The sequence below is a fragment of the Cupressus sempervirens genome, chromosome 3 (genome assembly GCF_028749045.1).
Source record: "Cupressus sempervirens isolate cs-2001-9-10 chromosome 3, ASM2874904v1, whole genome shotgun sequence".
NCBI classification, from domain to species: Eukaryota; Viridiplantae; Streptophyta; class Pinopsida; order Cupressales; family Cupressaceae; genus Cupressus; species Cupressus sempervirens.
In genome coordinates this window covers 655,576,896-655,601,143 of record NC_143120.1, presented here as the reverse complement: position 1 = coordinate 655,601,143, position 24,248 = coordinate 655,576,896, and the positions used below count along the sequence as shown (strand labels likewise).

Here is a 24,248-nt window from a genome sequence, read left to right as displayed (position 1 = left end):
ACCACTCTTAAAATATAATGAATAACTAGCAATGTCATTCTTCTGTCAAATGTGTCAGGTGGCATATCTGAATCCACTCATACCCCAGTTAGAGTGCAAGAAGAGATTCTGAAAGAGGTGAGTAAATCTTCTTCATTTGCTTTCTTCTATACTAGGCTATTTTGTACACCAATGGATCAAGTTAATTTTTTTTGATAAACATGAACGGCTTCATAAATTATTACCTACATTGTTCATGAGAATATGCACCCAAAAATATAACATGATCATTAAAATTCAATGCATGTGCTTTTGTTTGACTTCATGCTTTAATTGGTTAAAGATTTGCATCACAAACTACTCTAAAGTTTTCCTATGATAAACTTATGCAAACATGATTAGACTTAACTCCTCAATTTATTAATAATAAGTTTTCTAGATGATACTATTAGGAACACTTGACATATTGGAAGAACTTGCACCTAAAATCCTCTATGTTTGGTTCATGTGGAATTAAATATAAATATAAAAAATATATAAGTTACCAATATTTTATATATTTTAATCTCTATAAAAAATTGATATATATTATAATTCTCAACAAAGGCACGAAGTCATTTGGAAAAATCTTGGAACACTAAACTTCCACATAAACGTTCAAAGATGATATCTCAAAAGGCAGGGACTCAAGCTCGCAAAGAGCTCTTGTTGGAATAAGTACCAAAATAATTTTCCAATCACTTATCTTGATAGTTTGAGGAGGATTTTTTTCCCACCTCAAGTGCATAGCTCTATTATTTATCATAGATTGAATAACCTTAGCTCACAAGGTCTCTCATTTTGTTTGCTCACCAAAACTACCATACAATTGATCGTCTCCTCCTTTCTTTGATCAAATCTTTGGAATACCTAGTGATGACATATGTGCATTGACTAGGTTCAATAGAATCTTGTTCATCTAAGTTCCAACATGATTTTTAATGTATTATTTGGCATCATTTTTCCATTGTGGTCCAATTTAAGTGTCACCTATATTCTTTAACTCCAATTTCTTATTATTTTTTCAATTTCTAACACTTTTGCACCTCTTTGTCCTTTTCTCAAGACTATTTAAAAATTAGTGACCCCATCCACTATTAGAAGTGATCTTATCAATTACTTGAGTCAATTTTCTTATATTTTTTGAGGCACTTGATCTCAATTAGATGTAGTTTATTACGCGGACTGGGATTGGTTGAGGGTTTTGAAAATTGTTGTATCATAGAGGGAAGATTTATTTTTAGCAATGAGAGGATGAATATAGAAATGGAAATATTGTCAAAAAAAAGTAAGCACAATGATTTCAATAAGGTTAGTGGATGAAATAAGAAGATGCAAAGAAAAACTTAATAAATATAGGCATGAAATTAGTATGATATACAATTAATGTCATAATATCTAATCACAAATATTTATGTCAACAATGGATTGCTCAAATTCTCACTCTAGTGCCATGTATTATAATACTAAAATATAAAAAATCTACCAAATATAAACATATGGAAATCTTTCTTAGCAAAGTCTAAAATTGCACTTATAATAGAAAAAGAGATCAACAAAAAAAATACTTAAACTATATAAAAATTTGTGCCATTGATTTTTAACCCTTTATGTACATATTTTAAGAGTACAACAACCCTATAAATCTTAAAATACCTCTTAAAAACTTACAAACTTTTATTCATTAAATTTTTTTGATTGACTTGGCTTAATATTTTTCTTAAGAGACTTATGTTTCAGATCTATGAGGTTTCCGCAATCCATGAATATGAGTTTTAATTTTTGGATTCAATTGTGTAGTTTTTTATCATCAACATTTCGGATCATACTACATGATCCATCATCAAGATGCTAGAGAACATGAAGAACATAAAATGATAAGATGCAGATCTAGCAGACCCCTAAAAAGGAACAAGAGAAGGGGGGGGGGATTTAGGTTGAAGAGAGAGAAAACAAAGTACTAGGGGTGACAAGACACTAATCTACTGATTGAAAGCCACTCCTCCAAAAAAGGAAAACTAAAAAGTCAAAACAAATATGATGAAAATAATAAATAATTGTCTTTATAATACATGATATATATATATATATATATATATATATATATATATATATATATATATATATATATATATATATATATATATATATATATATATATATATATAAAAGTATATGCAAGATAATTATTTATTATTTTCATCATATTTGTTTTGACTTTTTAGTTTTCCTTTTTTGGAGGAGTGGCTTTCAATCAGTAGATTAGTGTCTTGTCACCCTTGGTACTTTGTTTTCTCTCTCTTCAACCTAACTCCCCCCCCCTTCTCTCTTGTTCCTTTTTAGGGTTCTGCTAGATTTGCATCTTATCATTTTTTGTTCTTCATGTTCTCTGGCACCCTGATGATGGATCATGTAGTATGATCCGAAACGTTGATGATAAAAAACTACACACAATTGAATCTAGAAACTAAAACTCATACTTATGTTTGTTGTTACCTTTATGTTATAGTTGCCATTCTTATATTTATTTATTTTCTTAATTTGATAATTTTAAAAAAAAGTTTAAATAATTAAAAATTAATTTATCTAAGATTTTGTGTAAGATAAAGAATAACAAATAAATATTTTGATTTTAGTTTTTAATATCTTTATATAATTTTGGAGTAGATGAGTTGGCTTGAGGCTTTGGGTAGTTCCCCATGATCTCAGGGCCAAATCTCTCGTGAAAATGGTTGAAACATCTCGCAAGCATATAAAAAACAACACTTTTTATACATTAATAAGAGATTGGACCTCATTATTGTATGTACTTATCACAAGAAACTCTAATCAATCAAACTAAATCACCTATCTTAAAAATTATGTAATTAATATAAGTAATACTAAATTATTTTATAATAAACTATTATAAAAAACTCATTCGTTTTTAATTTTAAAAAAAATTCTAGCTTGGTGAATGAGACTTTCATAGACAAGGTTTAAATGTCCTTGCTAGCAGATTGTGAATCCTATCGGAATATTTAGTCCTCATGGAACTAAGAACCAAATCCATTTCAGAGGCACAATTTCTAGTAAAGTGGAATCACTGCCTCAACTATTCTTGAAAAGTTACTAAAAATCCCGTGGCAAGTATGCTGCCATTATCTTTGGGCGCGCACCGTATGATCTAGATTTGAACGTGTGAACTTTCAAATGGGTGTTTCCTGGTTACTAACTTTTGAAAGAAAAGCTTCATCTTAATCAATTCCAGACTATGTCTAAAACTTATCAGCATTGCCAGATCTGGTTGAGTACTCCTGGATTAGTTTGGAGAAAGCTGAATTCTTATTTTTCAGCAACTCCAATGGGCTATCGTATTCCAAAAGGGTTCCTGTTCATACAACGAATACATGTCAATCAACTTCTCCGTGCGTAGTATGCGTCAAAATCACAATCTAAAGAAAGTTAGTCTACCTTCACTGAGAAGCAAAACAAGATCGCTGTCAATTACAGTATGGATTCTGTGAGCAATGGTTATAACTGTACAATCGGCAAACTCGGAGCGGATAATAGCTTGTATAGTAGCATCAGTTGCAGTATCCACAGAAGCAGTAGCTTCATCAAGCACTAGAATTCTACTTCGTTTAAGCAATGCTCGTCCCAAACACACCAGCTGTTGTTGCCCCACACTCCAGTTTTCTCCGTTTTCAGTCACTGCAACAATTGAATACTAGAAGTTATTATGTAAAATTGTGTGTTGTTATAGGCCTTTATTGAACACTTTCAGACAATATATAAGTTTTCTGGAAGTTCTGTTTGATTGTACTTTTTGGCAAATTTTGCTCAACCACATTAAAATAGAGTAGCTGTGACACTCACCAGTAGCAACTAATTCCAGTGGTTTAGTATGAATGTCGAAAAATAATGGAATTATAGTCTAATTTAAACCTGAGATTGTCTGGGTTATGTAAAGGTGCTATTTATACCTCTTGAGCCTAGCTTTTCTTCCCTTGATCGCATCATATTTCCTAGCTGACATTTGTCTAGAGTCTGAAACAACATTGACAAACAAAAAAACCTTGTTTTTTCATACATTAAAAAAAAAAGCTGGAAAATGTTTTCTTGTTGCAATACATACAACCATGCATGCTTCTCTAAAACTCAAGGTAAGCTTATATTCGTAGAAAAATGTTTGCTTTCAGGTGAAAGAGTATTTTGAGGTTTTATGGAGTTTACCTGCCATATCTCTAAATCTGTGTATTCTCCAAGCGGGTCAAGATTGTCTCGGATTGTTCCTTGAAACATTGCTGGTTCTTGAGGGATTATGCTGAGTTTGGATCTGAGGTCATGAAGACCTATTGAACATATATTAACACCATCAATAATAATTTTGCCTTGTGTGGGTTCAACAACCCTAAACAGAGCTTGAATAAGAGTAGATTTGCCACTTCCTGTACGCCCCACAACTCCAATCTTTTGTCTTCCGGGGAATGTGCATGTAAGATTTTTCAGGACAAAAGGTAGGTGTCTGCCGTACCGGACCTGAGAATTTCAAGTCAATGCCAAATTTTCAAAGTTATAACACTTGCATTAAATAATATCTATGTTTATTACTAAATAATATGAATGAAGTGGCTGAACAACCCTTGCAAAGAATAGAGAAAGCTACTTTCCTTGGTTCCAACTGAGAAACTCTTGAACAGCATTAGTGATTGTAACTTTTAATTTGTGCAATATCCTAATTTCACCATTATTTGACAGTCTTCAGATTAGGAGGATGTGGCTGGTTGCTAGCCATGAGTGAATCAGGTTTGAATATTAATGTAAAAGAAGCTTTTTCTCAAGTTGAGATCTTTTTATTTGAATAGGAAATGAAGATATAAAAGGCGATTTGATGACACAGCCTAGGCAGTACATGCACAGTTACCAGTGTCAAGGAAGACTTCTGCGGAACAAAAAGTGCAGAAGACGAGAATGTAGATTTTTTACGATCTTTCATTTTTTTGCATTCTAAACATTGTTATGGATTGCTCTCTTATACTTCAACCACATTTAGGCAGGCATCTGAGACAATATATTTATCTTGTTGCTACAGAGCAATCAGTCTTTATGGACCCATGTTATCCTTCAACAGATACAGTTTTGTAGTCATTAATGCTTCACAAACATTAATTATACATCAAAAAACAATACTAACAAGCATTTTATGTCTAAAATATAATGATTGTGAACCTTGATGCATTGAATTGTTTCCATCTCCATCTTTCATTCCACTAGCCTATAACACAATATCATGGCTCTCCTTCAATCTCAATTGACAATAAGATGAATGTGTTTCTAAAGCTAGAGCATTGGTGATGATTATGAAGGTCAATTCTTGGACTGACATCTATTCCTTTCTTTGGCTTGATTTCCATTACCACGAGGCACGGAATACTGTAAGGTGCACTCATATAGGTTAAAAAAATATGCATAACCATGGATCAAATTATTGCAGATATATCTGCAATAAACCAGCTTATCTCAATATTTTTTGCTGGCTGATAAAACTTATAAAGATATCACAGGAACTTATCACAGATAAGTTACCAAAATATCACACTTATCAGCAATAGACTACATACTCGTTGCGATAATTTGAAAACTTATCACGCATGGCCTGGTATTTGACTGTGACGGCCCAGCAAAGGGCAAAAACTCTTTTTTTGGTTTGCAAAAAGAAGTTTGGAGAGGAGATAAAGCTTTTGGAGGATGGAGAAGGTCATTTGCAGTGTTCTAGAGGGATTTTTTGTGGATTTGAAGAGATTTTTCAAGCAAATTTGAATACACAAGTAATCAAAATTCTTTTTTTTCTTTCTAAAATCATTTTTCCTTATCTTAGTTGCATCTAAGTTTACACAAACTCTATAATAGCATTTCTGATGTGCTGTAATTCGTTTTAGAGCGTAATGATCAAGATCTAACACCATTTTTTAGCAATTTTTACATATTTTTTGTAGTTTCTCAATATTGTGATATTGCTATCAGGATTTAACTGTGTAGTTTTTGCGTCGAACTGATTGACCCATGTTTCATGAGTAATTCATACATGAATCCATTTCTCTAGAGAATAAATGGAACACTTGACACTCATTGGATCTAGGTGATGCTCACAGAGGTGAAGCACCAGGACTTCCCGGGAGGTCACCCATCCTAGTACTACTCCAACTCGAGTGCACTTAACTACAGAGTCTCACCCATATTTTTTATATTCTCAATAATTTCATATTTTCTTTAAACAATCGTAAACTAACACTTATTTTTATTTTTATTTCAAATTTCACCTATGTTTAAACTTATTTAATTTTTAAAACTAATTTACTTTTTCTTCTAAATTTTCTTATTAAATTTCTAAATTTGTTCCTTCAATGTATATGTAGGTTGATTTATCATTAAATGGCAAAATACAGATACTTCTACAACTGGGTCAGCTACAAGGTCTATGAGTGCCCTAGTAAACACATGACCATATGGATATGTAAGCACACACCCTAAAGGAGCTAGAGACAAGGCGTGGGCATATGGTTTTGAAGCACCCAAATTTAATAATGTGATATACATAAAAAACTAATTAGTGGAGGCATATCTTGTTTGAAATACTACCTTGGAGGGATCAAAAAGCATGACATAGGGGTTTGTGATAAGACCACAGATGAAACAAAGAGAGATGAATGCCTTGCTCATTGCTCAAGAAGAGAAAATGTCGCCAATTGGCCAGGAGGGCAACCATTTCTGAATTGTAGCTCACACTAGCTCCTTAGTAAGAAATATTTATTATTTTTTAATCACCATCTTTAGTGTAGATTTTGCTAAAACTATGATCATAATGAAATAATGTTTGTTGTGACTAGGTATCCTCACCACCTTTGAAGAAGAAGAAGAAAACACTTGAGGGCATAGTGGGCTCTCTTCGTGAAATATGGATCCACAAATCTACCATCCCCTCAACTTTCACTTCCATTGGTTCTAGTAGACCACAGCCACACACATCTTCTGTAGATTGTTTTTTTGTGCACAAAAACACACCAAGAGCACAACCATCATTGGAGGGTACTGGGTGGAACAATGATGTGCATTGGCTAGGTGACATTCAATATGCCAATGGTTTTTAAACATCCCCTTCAATGTTGCAGAAAATCCCTACTGGCCAAATTTTGTGACGGGAATTATTGTGGCAAGATTGGGCTACAAGGCGCCTATTTCTGTAGGCTTGAGTGGGAGGTTAGGCCACTTGTTTTAATTTTTTAAATGTTTTACAATTTAACAATTTACTTATTTTTGTTGAATGCAAGTTTTTTTAGATCAAAATTATGTACTTAATGCTAATTTTACTTTGTGCTTGTAGGCTGCTCAAAGATGTTGTTTCTAGGGCCAAGGATGTGGTAGAAGACTAAAGATCACAATGGAAACAATATGGTTGCACCATACTTTCAGATGGATGGAAGAAACGTACCATCATCAATTTTTTGGTTTCTTGTAAGGATTAAGTAGTCTTTTTGAAATTCTTGAATGTCTCAAACATGGTAAAAACAACTAATATTAGCTCTAATGTTAGAACAAACTACAATGGAGGTGGGGGTAAATAGAGCGGTGCAAATCATAACTGACAATGCAACAATATATGTGGCAGGGGATAGGATCCTTCAAGATAAGTGTTTTGGTCTACTTGTGTACATGTCTTTGACCATCTTTTGGAGGACATAGGAAAATTGGATTGGGTGAGACCAATTGTAGAGGATGCAAGAAAGATAACAAAATATATCTACAATCACGGTTGGGTTCTCTGCTTGATGAGAGAACACACCCATGGGAAGGAGACAGTTAGACCTATGGTCACAAGGTTTGTAACGATTTCCTTAATGTTGCAAAGTTTTATTACTTCTTTGACTTCCTTGAAGCAAATGTTTATGAGTCAACAATGGCTAGTCTCAACTTATTCAAAGAAGCTCGATGGAGAGAATTGCATACATCATCTTTGATAACCACTTTTTAGAAGCTGCTATGAAAATTGTGAAGATAATTTGAAAACTTCAAAAGTTAAATATCTAGTTATTTTGTATTCAAGAATCGGGTCATTCATTATTAATTTGTAACTCTAGTCTCAAATGATTAATGATACTCTTTTACTACTTTTCAATTGCAGGTGACAGAGCCCTTGGATAAAGTTCTCCTCTTGGTAGACGGGGATCAAACCTCAATGGGGTAGCTTTATCAGGCCATGAATAGGAACAAAAAGGCTATTAAAAAATACTAAACGGGGGATAACTTCAAATCTGATTGATGCAGGAGCATCTTAGGGTAGTCAACAATCCTGTATGCAGGAGCTTTGTGCTCAAATTTTTGGAGTTATGCTTTGCGTAGTTGAGGATGTGTTCGAGGCACGTTGGGGAACCTTGTCCTAAGTGTGAATAAAGTATGGAGCAGTTGTCTTGGAGTTAGAGCCTTTTGTGTAGCTGCTTGTAACGTGTTCCTGATTTTCTAGCAGAATTTGAAGATTGTATTCACGAGCTTCGATCTGAGGGAGTTTTTTTTGCGCTCTAGATTTGGATCGTTGGATGGCACCTAGACCTATGTTGGATGTAAACCTTATTATTCTATTATGAGAATTGGTGTTATTTTGGATCTAAATCTCTGTGTTATTGTTTATATTCTATTGCGTGGTTATTTGCTGGGGGCTAGGACATCTCCTTTGGGGATTGTCCTGCCTTGCATTGCATCAAGTGGTATCAGAATGAAGGTTGGAGTTGGTTGATCTTGTGGATTTGTTGCTTTGGGTTTGCAAAGATCTTGGAAGATACTCCAAGAAGATTGGAACCTAGTGAAATTGTAGATCTCAGCGATGCTGTGGAGCCAAGGATTACAGAGAAGATTAGATCAGATTTCAGATCTGAGATGGAGCTGATGAAGAATGATATGATTGTTGAGATCATGAGAACTATAGTTGGTGTATTGAGGGATTTGGGTACTGAAGATGGTCATGAGGAAACAACTGAAGACTTTGAAGCTATTGGATTTAGTGGTAAAGATAGAGTTGACCGGAGAGAGAGACCTATGGAAGACAAAACTGGTTGATTGGATAGATTTGGAGCCCAATTGAAGCTGAAGCATAAGATGGATGTTTCTAATTTCTCAAGTACTTTGAATCTTGAAGATTTGATTGATTGGATTGGTGAATTGGAAGACTAGTTTGAGTTAGAGGATATTGGAGATCCACTTAGAGTGAGGTTGGCACAAACTAAGTTGAAAGGACATGCTGATTTACAGTGGAAAGAATTGCAAGGAGATAGGGAAAAGGAAGGTGAAATAAAGATCACTAGGTGGAGATTGATGGTAACTAAATTGAAGGCTAACTTCATTCCTATTGATTATGAACTTGAGTTGTTTAAGAGATTACAAAATTTGAAACAAACGGATATGACAGTGAAGGATTACACCAAGGAGTTCTACAAGTTAACTAGTCAGTCTAGACATAGAGAACTTTCTAAGGAAAAGGTGGCTAGATATATTAATGGCTTGAGATTCAATATTCAGGATGAGATTGGTATGCTAAAGATTGATTTAGTTGAGCATGCTTATCAGTATGCTTTGAGGGCAGAAGATAATTGAAGAGAAGACATCAAGGTAATTCTCGAGGGAAGGAGAAGCAAGATCACTTGGTGAAGGATAAATAGACTATTGAGGATGAACCAAAACCTATTGAGCAGAAGTGGAGAGCAGGTAGAGGTGCATTTAAGGGTACTTATTTCAAGTGTGGAGAAGGACATAGATCTTTTAAATGTCCTAATAGAAAGGATGGTGATAGAAGAGTTGCCATTGTGAATGAGAATGTGGACTCAGTAAATGAGCCCAAGGTGGAGGAGAACTTTCTGGTTCAGCAAGTGTCGCTTGGTAAGAAGATGTTGGAACCTTGTCAAAAGAGGAATTTGTTCAGGACTCGTTGCAAGTCTAGAGGTAAGTGCTGGAATGTAATTGTGGATGGTGGTAGTATTGATAACCTAGTTGCTAAGGAGATCATTCAAAAACTTGGTTTGAAGAGAGTGAGAGATCCTTGTCCTTATGACATTGGTTGGTTGCAAGATGATCATACTTTGGAAGTAAGAGAACAATGTCTTGTTATTATTCAGATTGGATAGTATGTTGATCAAGTGTTATGTGATATTGTGGACATGAGTAGTTGTCACATATTACTTGGTAGACCTTGGCAGTATGATTGTAGGGCAATGCATGATTGTGTCAAGAATGTGTTTATTGTTGAGAAGAGTGGCAAGAAGCATTCTTGATTCCTTTGCAGAATACAAAACTTGGAAGAAGGAACTTGAGTTTTGGTAGGCAAGTTGGGTTGAAGGATTCCCGAAGGGTTAGAGATCAACATGGGAAGAAAGCCTGTAGCGCACTTAAGACAGTTGTGAAGATGACAATTGCAGGATAGGAGTTGCAAAAGTGGACCAAAGGCAAGAGTATACAAATTGATAATTTGGAGGACGTGTTTGTGAAGAACTAGTTCGGGGTTTATGCGTTGAACCTTGAAAGATGTTCTTTCAGTTGTTGAGAACATCTTTTCTTCGCACTTGGAGTGTCTGATGCAAGAGCATCCTAGGGTAGTCAACAATCTTGTATGGAGGAGCTTTGTGCTTAGATTTGTGGAGTTATGCTTTGTGCAATTGGGGATGTGTTCAAGGCACATTGGGGAACCTTCTCCTAAGTGTGCGTAAAGTTTGGAGTAATCGTCTTGGAGTTGGAGCCTTTTTGGTGGCTGCTGGTAATGTGTTCCTGATTTTTTTGCAGACTTTGGAGATTGTATTTGCAAGCTTCAATCTGAGGCAATTGGCATGTGCACTCTTGGATTTGGATCGTTGGATGACACATGGACCTATGTTTAAGCACACGTACTTTTATGTTGTCATATGAGTTAGTTAAGCATTGTAAACTTAGGGCCTGTCCTAAGCATTTAGTTATTTCATGTATTTAATGTTTGTTGCCAAGTTGACTTGTGGCTTGAGGGTTTATTTAATGTGAGTGTTTATTTAATGTCTTTTATGCTAGATTGACTTGTGGCTTGGTTTAGTATAAGTGGAGGGTCTTGTCTTGTCTTGAGACATCAGTGGATCATGGAATGGAGTAGCTGAGAGGAGCCAAGTTTAGCAAAGCTACTAGCTAAGTGTGGGCTTGGGAAAACAAGAAGGTTGCTTGGTGGCTTGTGAGGACAAGTTTAAATTCTTCTTGGGGTTTTCTACCGGATTGTGGATCTAGGCTAGCTAGGAGTTTGGATCTTGCGAAATCTTACAAAATTACTATTGTAATTGCTGATGTATTTGGCTGTAAACCGGAAGGACTTATAGCCAAGCATTTTGAATGTAAACCCTATGATTTTATAATGAGAATTGGTGTTATTTTGGATCTAAATCTCTGCGCTATTGTTTATGTTCTGCTGTGTGGTTATTTTCTGGGGATTCTCTTGCTTTGCATTGCATCACTAGCCCCATATGGGACATTATTGGCAAGAGGTGGAAAAATCAACTCTACCAATCCATTCATGCAGAAGGGAACTTCCTCAACCCTTGTTTTTGCTTCTCTCCATCTTACAGAAATCCCAATGGACAGGTCATATAAGGCTTCATTGTTTGCATGTAGAGGATGGCAGCCAAGGTTGAGGTTAGAGACCACTTTATGGAAGAGATGGAAGTGTACCAAAATGCAACCCTCAAACGTGGAAAGAAGACGAAGAAACACTCAAATCCCAGGTACAATACTTGGACTTTTAGAGTCTTTCCCATGCATGATAAGTAGATAAAAACTAAGTTACTCAAATATGTTTTCACCATACTTTATAACTCTTTAATATTTATCTTGCAGATGCTTGGTAGCGAAATCAGGGTGGAAATGTCCCAAATCTGCAAAAAGTGGCCCTTTACATTCTACGTCAGCCTTGTGGCTCATCCAATTACAAACGTAATTTGGATGACATAGATCCTTACTATGATTTGACATCAGGGGAGCAACCTTCGTTGTTCACAGAGGATGAGATCTATGATTTGGAGAGGCAAATTATCGAGGAGGGTGGATTTGCAATAGGATTGGATGACATTCATGAGGAGTATGAGAGCACTGAGAGTGAGGAGGATACAAATAATGAGGAGTCATTGCAAGTATCAACAACATCTACATCTAGGATGGAGGTCGAGGCACAATGACAACCACAACCACAACCAGGGAAGACTTCTAGGGTTAGACTACCTCCCATAACAATAGTTTTTACTAGAGATGCTAGGAAGTGGAAGAGGAAGATATAGACTATTTCGATATTGTACTCGACACTTATATTTGCTTATAGTTTTACAAAGACAATTTTCTTTTTTTAGTTTGCTTCAGAGTTCAAACTATTAGACTATGTCTATGAGTCATCAACATTCCACATGAGGATGCGATTTTGTATTCTATTTACATTTATATATATCTAGATCAGCTTGTGTTTTGTTTACTCATTTATTGATTCATTAGATGCATGTCCTTATTGAATTTGACCAAAAAATTGCATTTCTAATTAAATTTAAGCAAGTTTTAAAGTTCCCAATATGTTCTTGAGAAGTGCCCTACTTATCTTTGATGGTTGCTGATATTTAGTTTTGCCCCTAGCGATAAGTTGCCGATAACGATATTTTGAACTGTGTATAACCATAACGAACAAATATGTGTACAATAAGTTCTCCGTGGTAGCTCAAACCAAGATGTTTTATTACCACTATCATCCATTATGTATTAGTGTCAAAGAAGATAATAATTTTTCCCTTGATCCTTTTTACAAAGACAATATTCTATTTTTAGTTTGCTTCATAGTTCAAACTATTAGACAATGTCTATGAGTCATCAGCATTCCACATGAGGATGCGATTTTGTATTCTATTTGCATTTATATATATTTAGATCAGCTTGTGTTTTGTTTACTCATTTATTGATTCATTAGATGCATGTCCTTATTGAATTTGACCAAAAAATTACATTTCTAATTAAATTTAAGCAAGTTTTAAAGTTCCCAATATGTTCTCGAGAAGTGCCCTACTTATTTTTGATGTTTGCTGATATTTAGTTTTGCCCCTGGCAATAAGTTGCTGATAACGATATTTTGAACTGTGTATAACCATAACGAACAAATATGTGTACAATAAGTTCTCTGTGGTAGCTCAAACCAAGATGTTTTACGTACCACTGTCATCCATTATGTATCAGTATCAAAGAAGATAATAATTTTTCTCTTGATCCTTTGTAAGGATCAATCTATTACTGAACTTTGTGAGATTGGGGAGCAGCCTCCCTTATTTGGTGAAGGAGACCAATTTTTTGTGAAGACAATTAAGACAAAGATCTAAACACTATAATTAAAGCCTGTATATGAAGCCACATTTTATGCAAGTACTAAAAGATGATGTGCTTCTTGGTGCCCCTTATTTCTATTCTAAAATTTCCTTAACTAATATTTATCTTATCCCTAGGAAAAGAAAAATTCAATTGATTTCACATTTCTTTAATTAAGTTTGTCATGTATAAAGCTTTTAGACAAAGTATGACTTGAGGTTCTTAATGAAAATCTGTACCCTTTGATATAAATATATTCTATCTTTGCACTGTTAAATATATGCAATCTTTGCACTAAAACAGTCGTTGAGAATAATGACATAGATTCACTTATGGAAAGGTAATATGGAAACAATTTTTTGAATTGATAGTCAGAAGGAAAAAGTAAAACCTAAAGAAGCTTAGTATTCACGAGTAACATTTGGAGCAAAATTGTTTGAAAAGCTAAGAAACTCTAATTCAAATTTTCACATCCTAAGTAAAGAACCCAGAAATTAATAGCAGTGCCAAAAGGTAAGAAAATCTTGAGATTTATACTGCATAGAAATTGTATTTTCTGAATTGAATGGTATCATATGCTGCGCCATTGGAACATTTAACATCTCTGCATGAAGATGGTGCTCCTTAGTAGATTCAAAGTAGTCAAAATATGCGCGGATAGAAGCATTTTCAGACATGCAAGAGTGCATAGCATTTAGAGAAACATAAATAAGAATTATAGGGATTAGAGATTTTGCGGAATGCCACGTGTAAAGGCTCAATTATGACTTGGCATGGAAAATTACAACTGAAGTTGAATTAAATATGGAAAGGGATCAACATATGAAAACGTGAGAAAGCCACTAGTTTTCACTGTAATATTCCAAGGTGATAGTAGAGGATAATGTTGGTTTCCATGGAAAGTTTACATGCACACTTAAAATATAAGGAATCTGAACTTCAAGAGCTTGACAAAATAAGCATAACAAAATGAACCTTCAGCAGCTAGATAATAATAATAAATATAGAGTTTATGATCAATAAGATTACAGGGGCAAAGAGAGCACACGTAACAAAATCAGAGTTCAGAAAAGGAGAGTAGTCCCCGTTAAACACCAAAGATTTCCCAAGTCATATGATAAACACATTTACTTACTGCTAGGTGCATCTTGCAAATTTCTATCCTTCATTGAGCACCGAGGTAATTTCTCAGATTATGTCATTCACATAACATAGACTCTCCATCCCTATTCAATTCTGTATAGCAGCATTGGACAAGGCATAATATAGAACGCCATAGCATATGTTTTCTGCAGCACAGGACATAGCAGCACGGTATCCATGAATGCACTATGAAGGGTACATCTGCCACATGCTATGGTTAGCACCCCATACGCATTAGTTGGAAAAATGAGAAGCACATGTTCCAAAGTTCTCCTATTTGGCAGTAATATTTCCTAGGGTAGCATTCCAATGGACTCCTTGCAACAAGTGAGTTTATCTGTATTTACTGAGTTTGCCAAACTATCTTCAGCATTTATTGTCTTGCATAAAATCAGGATAAGTATGTCATCTCCCATTTCTCTCACAAAATGGTACTTGAATTCAATATTCCTTCACTTGCATGGTTTGGAAAGGACTTTCTTCGTCGCAATGAACAATTAACCCTACTTGCTTGAATCCAGAGTCCTTACGTAAACTATTAACCAAATCACTTCCATTGGAAATCTTATTTGCAGATATATAGAAAATCACCATAAACTACTTAATAATGGTAGCTTTTACTCATTCCTCTACAAAGTCTTAAATAAAATTCAACACTCCTATTTCTTTGGTACCATAGCCCAAAGTCAATGGAAATATGCGCATGTTTTATGATTTTCTTCACAACAATTCAATGCTACCTCTCAATGTTTGCCATAATTCACTTACCATTCTCACTTTTAGTTGTCTGGTGCATAGCATGGCATAGCATACATAAGTGATCCTTCTCCTGGCATGGTATGCAAGGGAGTTTGGTTCTCACAATGAACAACTAATCCTCCTTTCTTGAATCCAAAATCCTCATTTAAACTAAACCAAATCACTTCTACGGAAATCTCATTAGCAGATATATAAAAATAACCATAACCTACTTAACAATGGTTGCCTTGTATTCATTCAACTGATTTCTCCTATAAAAGTCTTAAATAAAAATTCAACACCCTTCTTTCTTTGGTACTATAGCCCAAATTCCATGGAAACACGTGCACATTTTATACTTTACTCACAACAATCCAATGCAACCTCCCAATATTTGCCATAATCTACTTAGCATTCTCACTTTTTGTAGCCTGGTGCATGGCATAACATACATAAGTGATCCGCCAACCTTATCATAAGGTTTTCTTTCCGTCTCTTATTCGTGCCTAACTATCATAGGGCATTGCCATTTGATAACTTGAATTTCACTGAAGGGCTGCCTGCAAGCCATAGTCCATCCTCCCAAACTCTTAAGTATAACACGACTATAACATTTTTGATCCAATCATAATTTCATACTCAGAAAATCCCTTTTCACTCCAATACTAAGCATATCATGAAGAAAGATTCAAGTCTTCCATGTCGAATTGTTTATAGAAATGGCATCTACCTCACTTACCAAGCTCTTTGCTATCACTTGGAAGAAGAATATCATCTACTTACAGCACAAGAACAGTAAAACAGTATCCTTTATGCTTGATGTAGATAGCATGGTTAACATCAATCCCTTTAAACCCTTGGCCAATCACATCTGTCAAACTTTTGATATTATTTCCTTGAAGACTGCTGAAGTCCACGGGAAGACTTCTTGAACTTGAAAATCATGCTTTCTTTTCAATCCACAATAAATCCTATTGGTTAATCGATTTTTATGTCCCATTAAATTGAGGATAAAGGCCTTGTGACTTAATTGGTTTAAAGTTTTTGTTTTTATAGAGAATTAATTATATGTTCTGCATTTTCCTGAGATAGCATCTGGGATCCACCAGCTCAAAACAAATGCTCCAGATGATCAGTAATTGCTCGCCGATTTTTTTTAAAACACTAAAAGCAAAATTCATTTTTTAACTGATAGAAGTACACTGACCTTTTTCATCTTTAACTTTTATGTGGATTCTCTTGAGTAGTGGGTCCTGTATGACCATGCACAGAAAAAGGTCTATTTGCAAGGTCTGTTTGTTTTTTTACTTGAGCTCTTCCCGTTCCTTTTTTTTCCTGTATCATTTCAAAACTGCAAAATGGAGTTGTGAAAACTGTGGATTTTCAAAACACTCAAAACATGCTTAGCCAGCACATATTGGGTAAAACAAGTCTTAAAAGAGAGGCACAGGGGTTTATCATTCAAAACCTCTCAGATGGAAAACATGTGCTCAGAAACCCTATTGGTGGTCAAATGAATTTTTTTACAACTATATTTCAACAAAAGGGCTTGCAAGACCTTCTCTAGGTCAGGAATGAGAAGACTGTGCAAGACCTGGGAAATCTCTTTTACCAGACTTCTATTAGATCAATGGAGACAGCATAGGTGATAAGCTAATTTTTGTGAATGAAAAAGCAATATTTGGGGATATTAAAGCATAAACAGGTTTGAAAGAGGAGACAAGTGCATAAAAAGAAGCTTACTATGATTTTTCCAAAAGTAGCCGAAATCGATTCTACTATATATGTTAAGATGTGTGATTTAACAGTCGATCAGATAGGCCAGGATTATGATAACAGCAGAAAGAAAGAAGTTGTCTTTTGAGAAGACATATGAGGCAAAACAAAATGAAACTGAATTGTTTGCAACAAACAAAGAGACGAGGAAGGATTTCAAGACAATAAAGACCTATACAGCTTCACGACCTCCCCTTTGCTGTGGATGTCATAGGCTCATAGCTTTGTGTGAGCAAATTCATGAACATGAAAAAGAGGATTGAGATTATAGAGGCAAAGGAGCAGCAACCAGTGAAAAAAATCAAAGGAAATTACAGAAGCTAGTTGGAATCTTGAAAGGGAGAACAAGTTCATTAAGGAGCAGGTGATAAATCTGCAAAACACTAAATAGAGAGGGAATCTAGAGTTAAACAATTGAAAACAAGAAGTAGATCAAGAAGATAGTTTAGAGACAATGAAAATAAGCATCACGACATATTTGGAGTTTCAATCAATAATGGCAGATATAGCAATAATAAAAAACAAATTAAAGGAACAGATCAAAGAGGCCAAATCTTGGGTTGAAGTAGTAAATGAACTAACGATTGAGCAAAAGTAAATCATAGAAAAACAAACCGGGAGACAAACAAGACGAGAAAGATAAACAGGACAAAGCAGTAAATATCATCATTAAAGGTTTGAAAGAATATAGTGAGAAGAAGCAAACAAATATTCTAGCAAGGGATTTTTTTCAAAGGACAAATTTAAGTAGACGTGTTATTCAACAAGCTAATAGGATCATTAAAAAAATAGGAGAAGGAAATGATAGGCGTGTGAGAGTTACTTTTAAGAAACTTGGAAGACAAATCTATGATCCTAAAAAATAGCAGGGTGCTTAGAGGTTCTCATTTTTACTTACATGTGGATCTTGTTAGAAATAGGGAATATTGGGAGAGGGCGGGGGGGAAGGGAGCAGGGGGTGGGGCGGTGAATCAGTATTCTACAAACTTTTGTCGCCAACTGGATATTATTTATTACTTTAAACCATGCATAAGAAAGTAAACAAGTAATGTTGAATAGTAATAATAACCATGCATAAAGAGAACTCATAACACCATATTTTGTTAACTAGGGAAAACCTCGGTGGAGATGATACCCACTAGATGATGTACTAATATAAATGTTCCTTGTTAGAGGATGGACCTTGTTAGGAATCTATAAAAGCATTCAGTACATAGGAGTCCTTGTTAGGAGACTTTGAATCCTTGTTAGGAGTTGTAGTACAATGTATGGAAGAAGAGCTCACTACCCAAACAAGTAATCAGTCCTCAAGTGTATAGATGTTGTACCTTATTTCCAGCTGATCTCTGATCTTATCTTGATCTCGGATCACAAAATCGCTTCTGCATATGATACAAAACTTTGCATTCGCATATAACATTACTTTGCATTCAATCACATAATTTGCACATTACTTGTCAAATGACTTCGCAACATGTCTTTGCATAAATACTGTTGCCTTTTCACAAATTGCTACTAGGTCGGCCAGGACCACAATATACTTTTCCAACTTAGAGTAAACATCTACGATGTCAGCTCTAATTGGTCAAGTAATTATTTTGCAAACAAAATAATTCCTTTACCTTTAATTCCGTTGTTTTGCTCATTGGTAAATCGTGAACATCTCTTTTCTGTACTATCTGTACTGATGTCCGAGGTTATACATATCATCATCAACATGTATACCGTCTCCATCTAACCTCGCTCTCATAGATAACATCATATAAACAAGTTATACATCAAAACAATACATTCTTGTAAACCAGTTTCATACTTCGACAATTTTCTGAGTACCAAAAGCTAAGTATCTATTTTTCCAAGGTTTTCTACAACATGTACATCATGTGTTGTCACTAATGACAACAATTACATCACTACATATAGCCAATTATCAACAGATCTAACATTTGCACAACAAAAAGTGTGGAGAAAAGAATGGGGTACAGTGAAATTAGCAAGCAATGTAGGAAAATGGGCATGGCCGAAAAACAAGAAAGGTCAAATTACCAAGCCTTGGACACACAAGAAATAGGGATTCAAGGCCCCATATGAGTATATAAACATGGTAAGTTGGAATTGCAAAGGTTACCCATGGAAAAGAGGACCAGGGCTAGGGCCTATAGTAAAGTGAAAAGGCATTATTTTTTTTTACAAAACACATGAACACAATAGATGCAATTTTCCAAAAGGATACAATAAAATCTACATTTGGAATGAGAGACTAAAAAGGTAAAGGGCATGGAGGGATAACAATCCTAGTAACAGAAATGTGGAAGTGTAATAAAATCTTTGTTTGGAATGAATAGACTAAAATAGGTAAGGGCATGGAGGGATAACAATCCCAATAAAATAAATGTGGAAGGGTATTGTAAAATTGGAGAAAGATTACCCAAACTAATAATTTATAATGGCTGAAAATAACAAATAATGAAGTTACAATTTGGCTGGCAGCTTCCTATTTTGCCTCCAAATGCTCAAAGTCCTACAAGGAAAGGAAACTGGATAATGAAGACCTTTATGCTATGTTAAATATAGATATTGTTGTTTTCAGCAATGTACGAGAACCAATCCTAGCTAACAATCAATCTATTCAGCTGAACAGTGAACCCTTTATTGCTAAGGGAAAAGGAGGATCACCTCTGGAAAAGGACGTTGGGGCAGAGCTATTAGGCCTTTATAGCTTAAATGACAAGGTTATATGCATTGGCATGAAGAATTGGCTGAGATCCAATAATATCACTTTGAGGATATAGTATAGAGGAAGGTTATTTTCCTTATGGTGAAGAGTAATTGAAGAGAGCAAGAGTGCAAGTGTGAATTGTGCAAGTGATATGCGAAGTTGGTAAATGCGAGTAAGCGATCCAAGGGATTGTTTGGATGCAAAGTTGGTGATTTGGTATTGAGATTAGAAGAGGATTGGTCCGGTCAAGAGGATAGAGGAGTCTAAGTTATTTATTTCTACTATTTTGCAAGGAATAATACAGAGACCTGTAGGACAATGAGTTCGGTGGTCTTGTCCCTAAAGCTGTTTGGACAGTAGGTCATTTTGCCTTCTACAACTCCTAATAGGGTTGGAATCTCCTAATAGGGATTCAAAGTCTCCTAACAGGGACTAATATGCACTGAATGTATTTCATTGGCTTCTAACAAGCTCCATCCTCTTACAAGGAACTTTTATATTAATATATCATTTTGTGGGTACCATCTCCACTGAAGTTTTCCCTCTGATCAAGGGTTTCCCTAGTCAACATATTTGGTGTTATCATGTATGTGTATCTTCTTATGGTTGATGATTATATTGTTCACATGGTTAAGGATTAATAAGGTTGATAAATGTTTTAATAGTTGGATAACTAATTCACCCCCCCACCTCAGTTATCTTGGTGGATTTTACTTTCTAACAGCCTTCAATTCACAGGCCTTGAAGGAGTGTAAGAGATCAAGACCTTTGAAGAAGGTTTCAAATACCTTTCCTGCTAACCCTTCATATGACGAAGAGTGTAATTTTGCCAAAAAATTCCTTAATGAATGCTATAGGAAGGATGCAAGTTTACAATACATTTCAGACTATCTTTAGTTATACTATAAAGTTCTAGACACTCTACTGTCTAGGCAAGACAATCCACTTTTTCTTTATGCTTACTGAGCCAATTCATCCCCATAATGATATCATAGGACCCTAGAGGTGCTATGTACAAATTTATCTCTATAGAGAAGTTCAAATAGTCCACTTGGGCCTTAAACAAACACTGCTCTACCCTAGCCCTTGTCTTGTTTGCATACTCAACAATCCAAGGTTTTGCCATAGATCCAATTCTCTTAGGAAATTTACTCAACAATTTCAGGGAGATAAAACATTTTGTTGCTCCTATATCAATTAATATAGAGATGGGGTTTCCATAGATCTTACTCAGAGTTTCTATAGGGCCTAGTTGTTGTTTGGTCTGCCAGTTGTCCACAACTGCATGTATCCTTTGTTGATAGAGGACCTATTGAGGAGGTAGTGGGGGTTGTGGCTGCTGGTTGGTATTTGGCTTGCTAGGGCACTTGTTGGCATAGTGGTCCCCACCACATGTAAAACATCCTGACAGTGATCCCTTCTTTTCATTCCCTTTGTTGTCTCCATTAAAACTCGAGTTACCCCTAACCTTCTTATTGATGTTTCCCTTGAGCTCTGGTTTGTTTGTCTTGGAGTTCTTAAAACTCTTTTTATGCGGCCCTGAATCTGAATTATCAATGTTCCAGGTAGTCTTCTTATTATCTCGAATGGAATCATCCCTTTTGATTTTGTGTTCTTGTCGAATGGCTTGAGAGAGAGCTTCGTCCCATGGTTCATGGAGCGAGGACATCCGTAGCTCCCCTAATCCTATTGTTTAAGCCCATGACGAACTTTCTAACTTTCAGGTTTTTCTCTTGCTAATAAGGGGGAACATACTTCAGCAAATAGGTGAACTTCTCCCAATACTTAATGTTGAACTTTGTTTTGGTGCTTCCCACCAAGTAGTTGCTTCTCCAGAAAGATGATATATTCCCCATACCACCTTGTATGATTAAGAAAAACTCTTAATTTCAAAATATTGTTCCATCTCAGTTAACCAAGCCTTAGCATCTTCTCCAAACTTGGAGCTTGAGAACCTAGAAAGTTTGATCTTTTTAATATTTTCGGATAAGTCACTAACTATCTCTTATTTCTTTTGTTTCTCAGTTTGGGTTGGTGAGGCTTGAGTGCCTCAATCATTGTGGCCAGAATTCTCAGGTTTAGTTCTAGGTGGATGCGAAGAGTGAGTCTCCTTCTGACCTCGCCCAATCCGGGCTGCCATATCATTCATTCTCTTTTCCATGTTTTCTAACGTTTGTGTATCTCACAAAAATTGGATCAATAGATCGAAGGAATTCTGAGGAGTGGTACTATTGGTCTCCTCATTTTCTACAATGTTTCCATTTCTGGCCATGTTTCAAGTTTCAAAGTTCCCTGAAATATACAATTGTTTCTTAATCAATATCATGCTTGTATTTGTTTTACAAAAAGCATATGATTTCTTAGAAAGCTTAAGTGCAGCAAAAGAAGAAATGCCAATTGCTCATTTTATTATGTTTAGCATAATTTGCTGGTTGCAACTGCAACAACATTATTTACAAAAAAGTTCCTCTCCTGAGGACACAACAAAAGAATATCTTAACATAAATTGGACACCCTATTCTTGGGTATTTTGTACCTTTTCATATCTAGGCTTATCCTGCCCTGTACATGGTTTACGATATATCACAAGAGGATTGGTTTGCCACCACCTAATTTAGAAAAGAAAGGAAAACAGGTGCTAGAATTAAGTTTTATAACAAACTTATTGTAAGCCAAAAATAAAATATTGAAATTTCACAAAATTACTTTCAATAGGTCCAACTTGGAAAAGGACTAGACAGTGGCTTGTGTCATATGATGATTTGTTACTAGCATTTGAATCTCCTTTGTCTTGGTGTGGATTCATTTGATCCTTTCAATCTATGTACCAAGCTTTTGCATCACCAAGTTGAATAAACGGACAACATGTGCAAATTATGTTCCCATATCATTCATCCAATAAACTTGTAGCCCTAAATTTTTTAGTGCTATTCATTATTACTTGGACAATGTGTTGAGATCCCACCATCTCAATCAAATCTGTAAGGATGATGGGAATGAAGTTTGCACTCCTTCCTCACAATCAATGAACCTTCAAAACATATTACCTCTTTAGGGCACACTGCAATGACATTATTTAAGGGCCTTCCATACGTAAAAAGAGATGGTCACTCATTTCATCCCATGAATCCTTGATTAGCTACAATGATTACTCTACAAAATCTTTTTCCTTTGTCAATAAGGTGGTGTAGGTTTTTTCATACACAGGTCCTTGTACAACTTGTGGGTGTCTAACTGATACTCATTAATATTTTTCACCAATATGGTGATCTGACATGGTTGGAAGGAGTTTTGTTGGTGTAAATGTAGTGTGCGATGTGCTCATCTACATTATCTCTCTTGTTCTAAAAGCAATCCATGTAGAGTAAATGATTGATAGAAACATATTGCATTTTGCATTATGGTCTCTACAATAATCTGGAAACTAATTTCCACTCAGATAAAAAACTCAGAATCTCAAAACTGCACATTGCCAAGGTTAATTTTGAACTCCTAATCAACAGTCCTACAAGAAATAAAAATAACAGATAGGACAACTGCTGAAATTTTGAAAAAAAAAAAATTTTTAAAATTAGGAAGACAAATGAGAAAGGCTAAGTTGAATGATTATCTTTTAGAAGGATGCTATGCGTCCATATTACATTTAGATCTACACTTAGATTTGTGTTTTGTCATCTTATTGGTTTATAATTAGTGAGTTGATCTCCTTAAATACATAGGGACAACTGTTTCAAACGTTTGTGTGGAGTCTACAATCCATGTAATAACTACAGCAACGGAGGCTTTCTACTGTAACTATGAGAGCTCCACTGCGAAAATATTGGCTGTATTCAACCACTAATATTTGAAAAAGCCAACATTTAATATCCTAGCAATAATAACAGGCCAGGAAATAAATCTCAGAAAGCTCTCGGCCCTCTAGGGTCTTCATAAAACTAGATATGCCAACATATTTTCAACAATACAATCAGGAGTTGATTGGTCAAAGCATGGCTAGCTTAGAATTTCACGAGGATTTGGCACAGCACTAATATGGCTACACGAAATTCCATTTTGCAGTGTCTTTAATTGGAGACCTTGGGCAGCTCTTTTCACTTTCTTTGAGTGACTATTGATTTATGTTAATGGGAGAAACTTTATCGAGACAAATATGCTCAGTGGTGAAGGAAAGAGGCACAACACATGGCCCCCCAGCAGTTGAACATGAGCAACGATATTCCAACTTCCCCTTAGCATATGGAACACATCTTTTCTTTTCTCTGCTACTCAATGAAAAATCCCTGAAATAAAATTTATTTTTTATCAAGGGGAAGAATTGCAAAATTGGAATCTGGAAATGCTTCTTTTTATGTGTTATAAGGAATGCTCTTACATTGAAGTTAATCTTATTAACAGTATTGCTTTTGTAGTTGAGTTTTCATTTTCTTTATTGGAGCTCAACAAGGATTTTTTTTCAATGTCAATTGAAATTGCCCTGTCACTAGAC

At 35.3% G+C, this 24,248-nt stretch overlaps 1 protein-coding gene across 2 annotated transcripts in view; it reads right to left on the bottom strand.

The window, feature by feature from the left end:
- Nucleotides 1–2,923: 2,923 nt before the first annotated feature.
- The window catches only part of LOC149568400 (putative ABC transporter C family member 15), a 28,475-nt gene continuing 7,150 nt past the window's right edge, over nucleotides 2,924–24,248 (bottom strand). For both annotated transcript variants that reach the window (XM_089821328.1, XM_089821329.1), the window contains exons 8-11: nucleotides 4,234–4,539; nucleotides 3,984–4,047; nucleotides 3,472–3,711; nucleotides 2,924–3,388 (exon numbers count right to left, since the gene is read on the bottom strand). In XM_089821328.1, coding sequence (XP_089677454.1) covers nucleotides 3,276–3,388; nucleotides 3,472–3,711; nucleotides 3,984–4,047; nucleotides 4,234–4,539 — 723 coding nt within the window. In that variant the 3' untranslated portion in view covers nucleotides 2,924–3,275. The remainder of the gene's footprint in view (nucleotides 3,389–3,471; nucleotides 3,712–3,983; nucleotides 4,048–4,233; nucleotides 4,540–24,248) is intronic.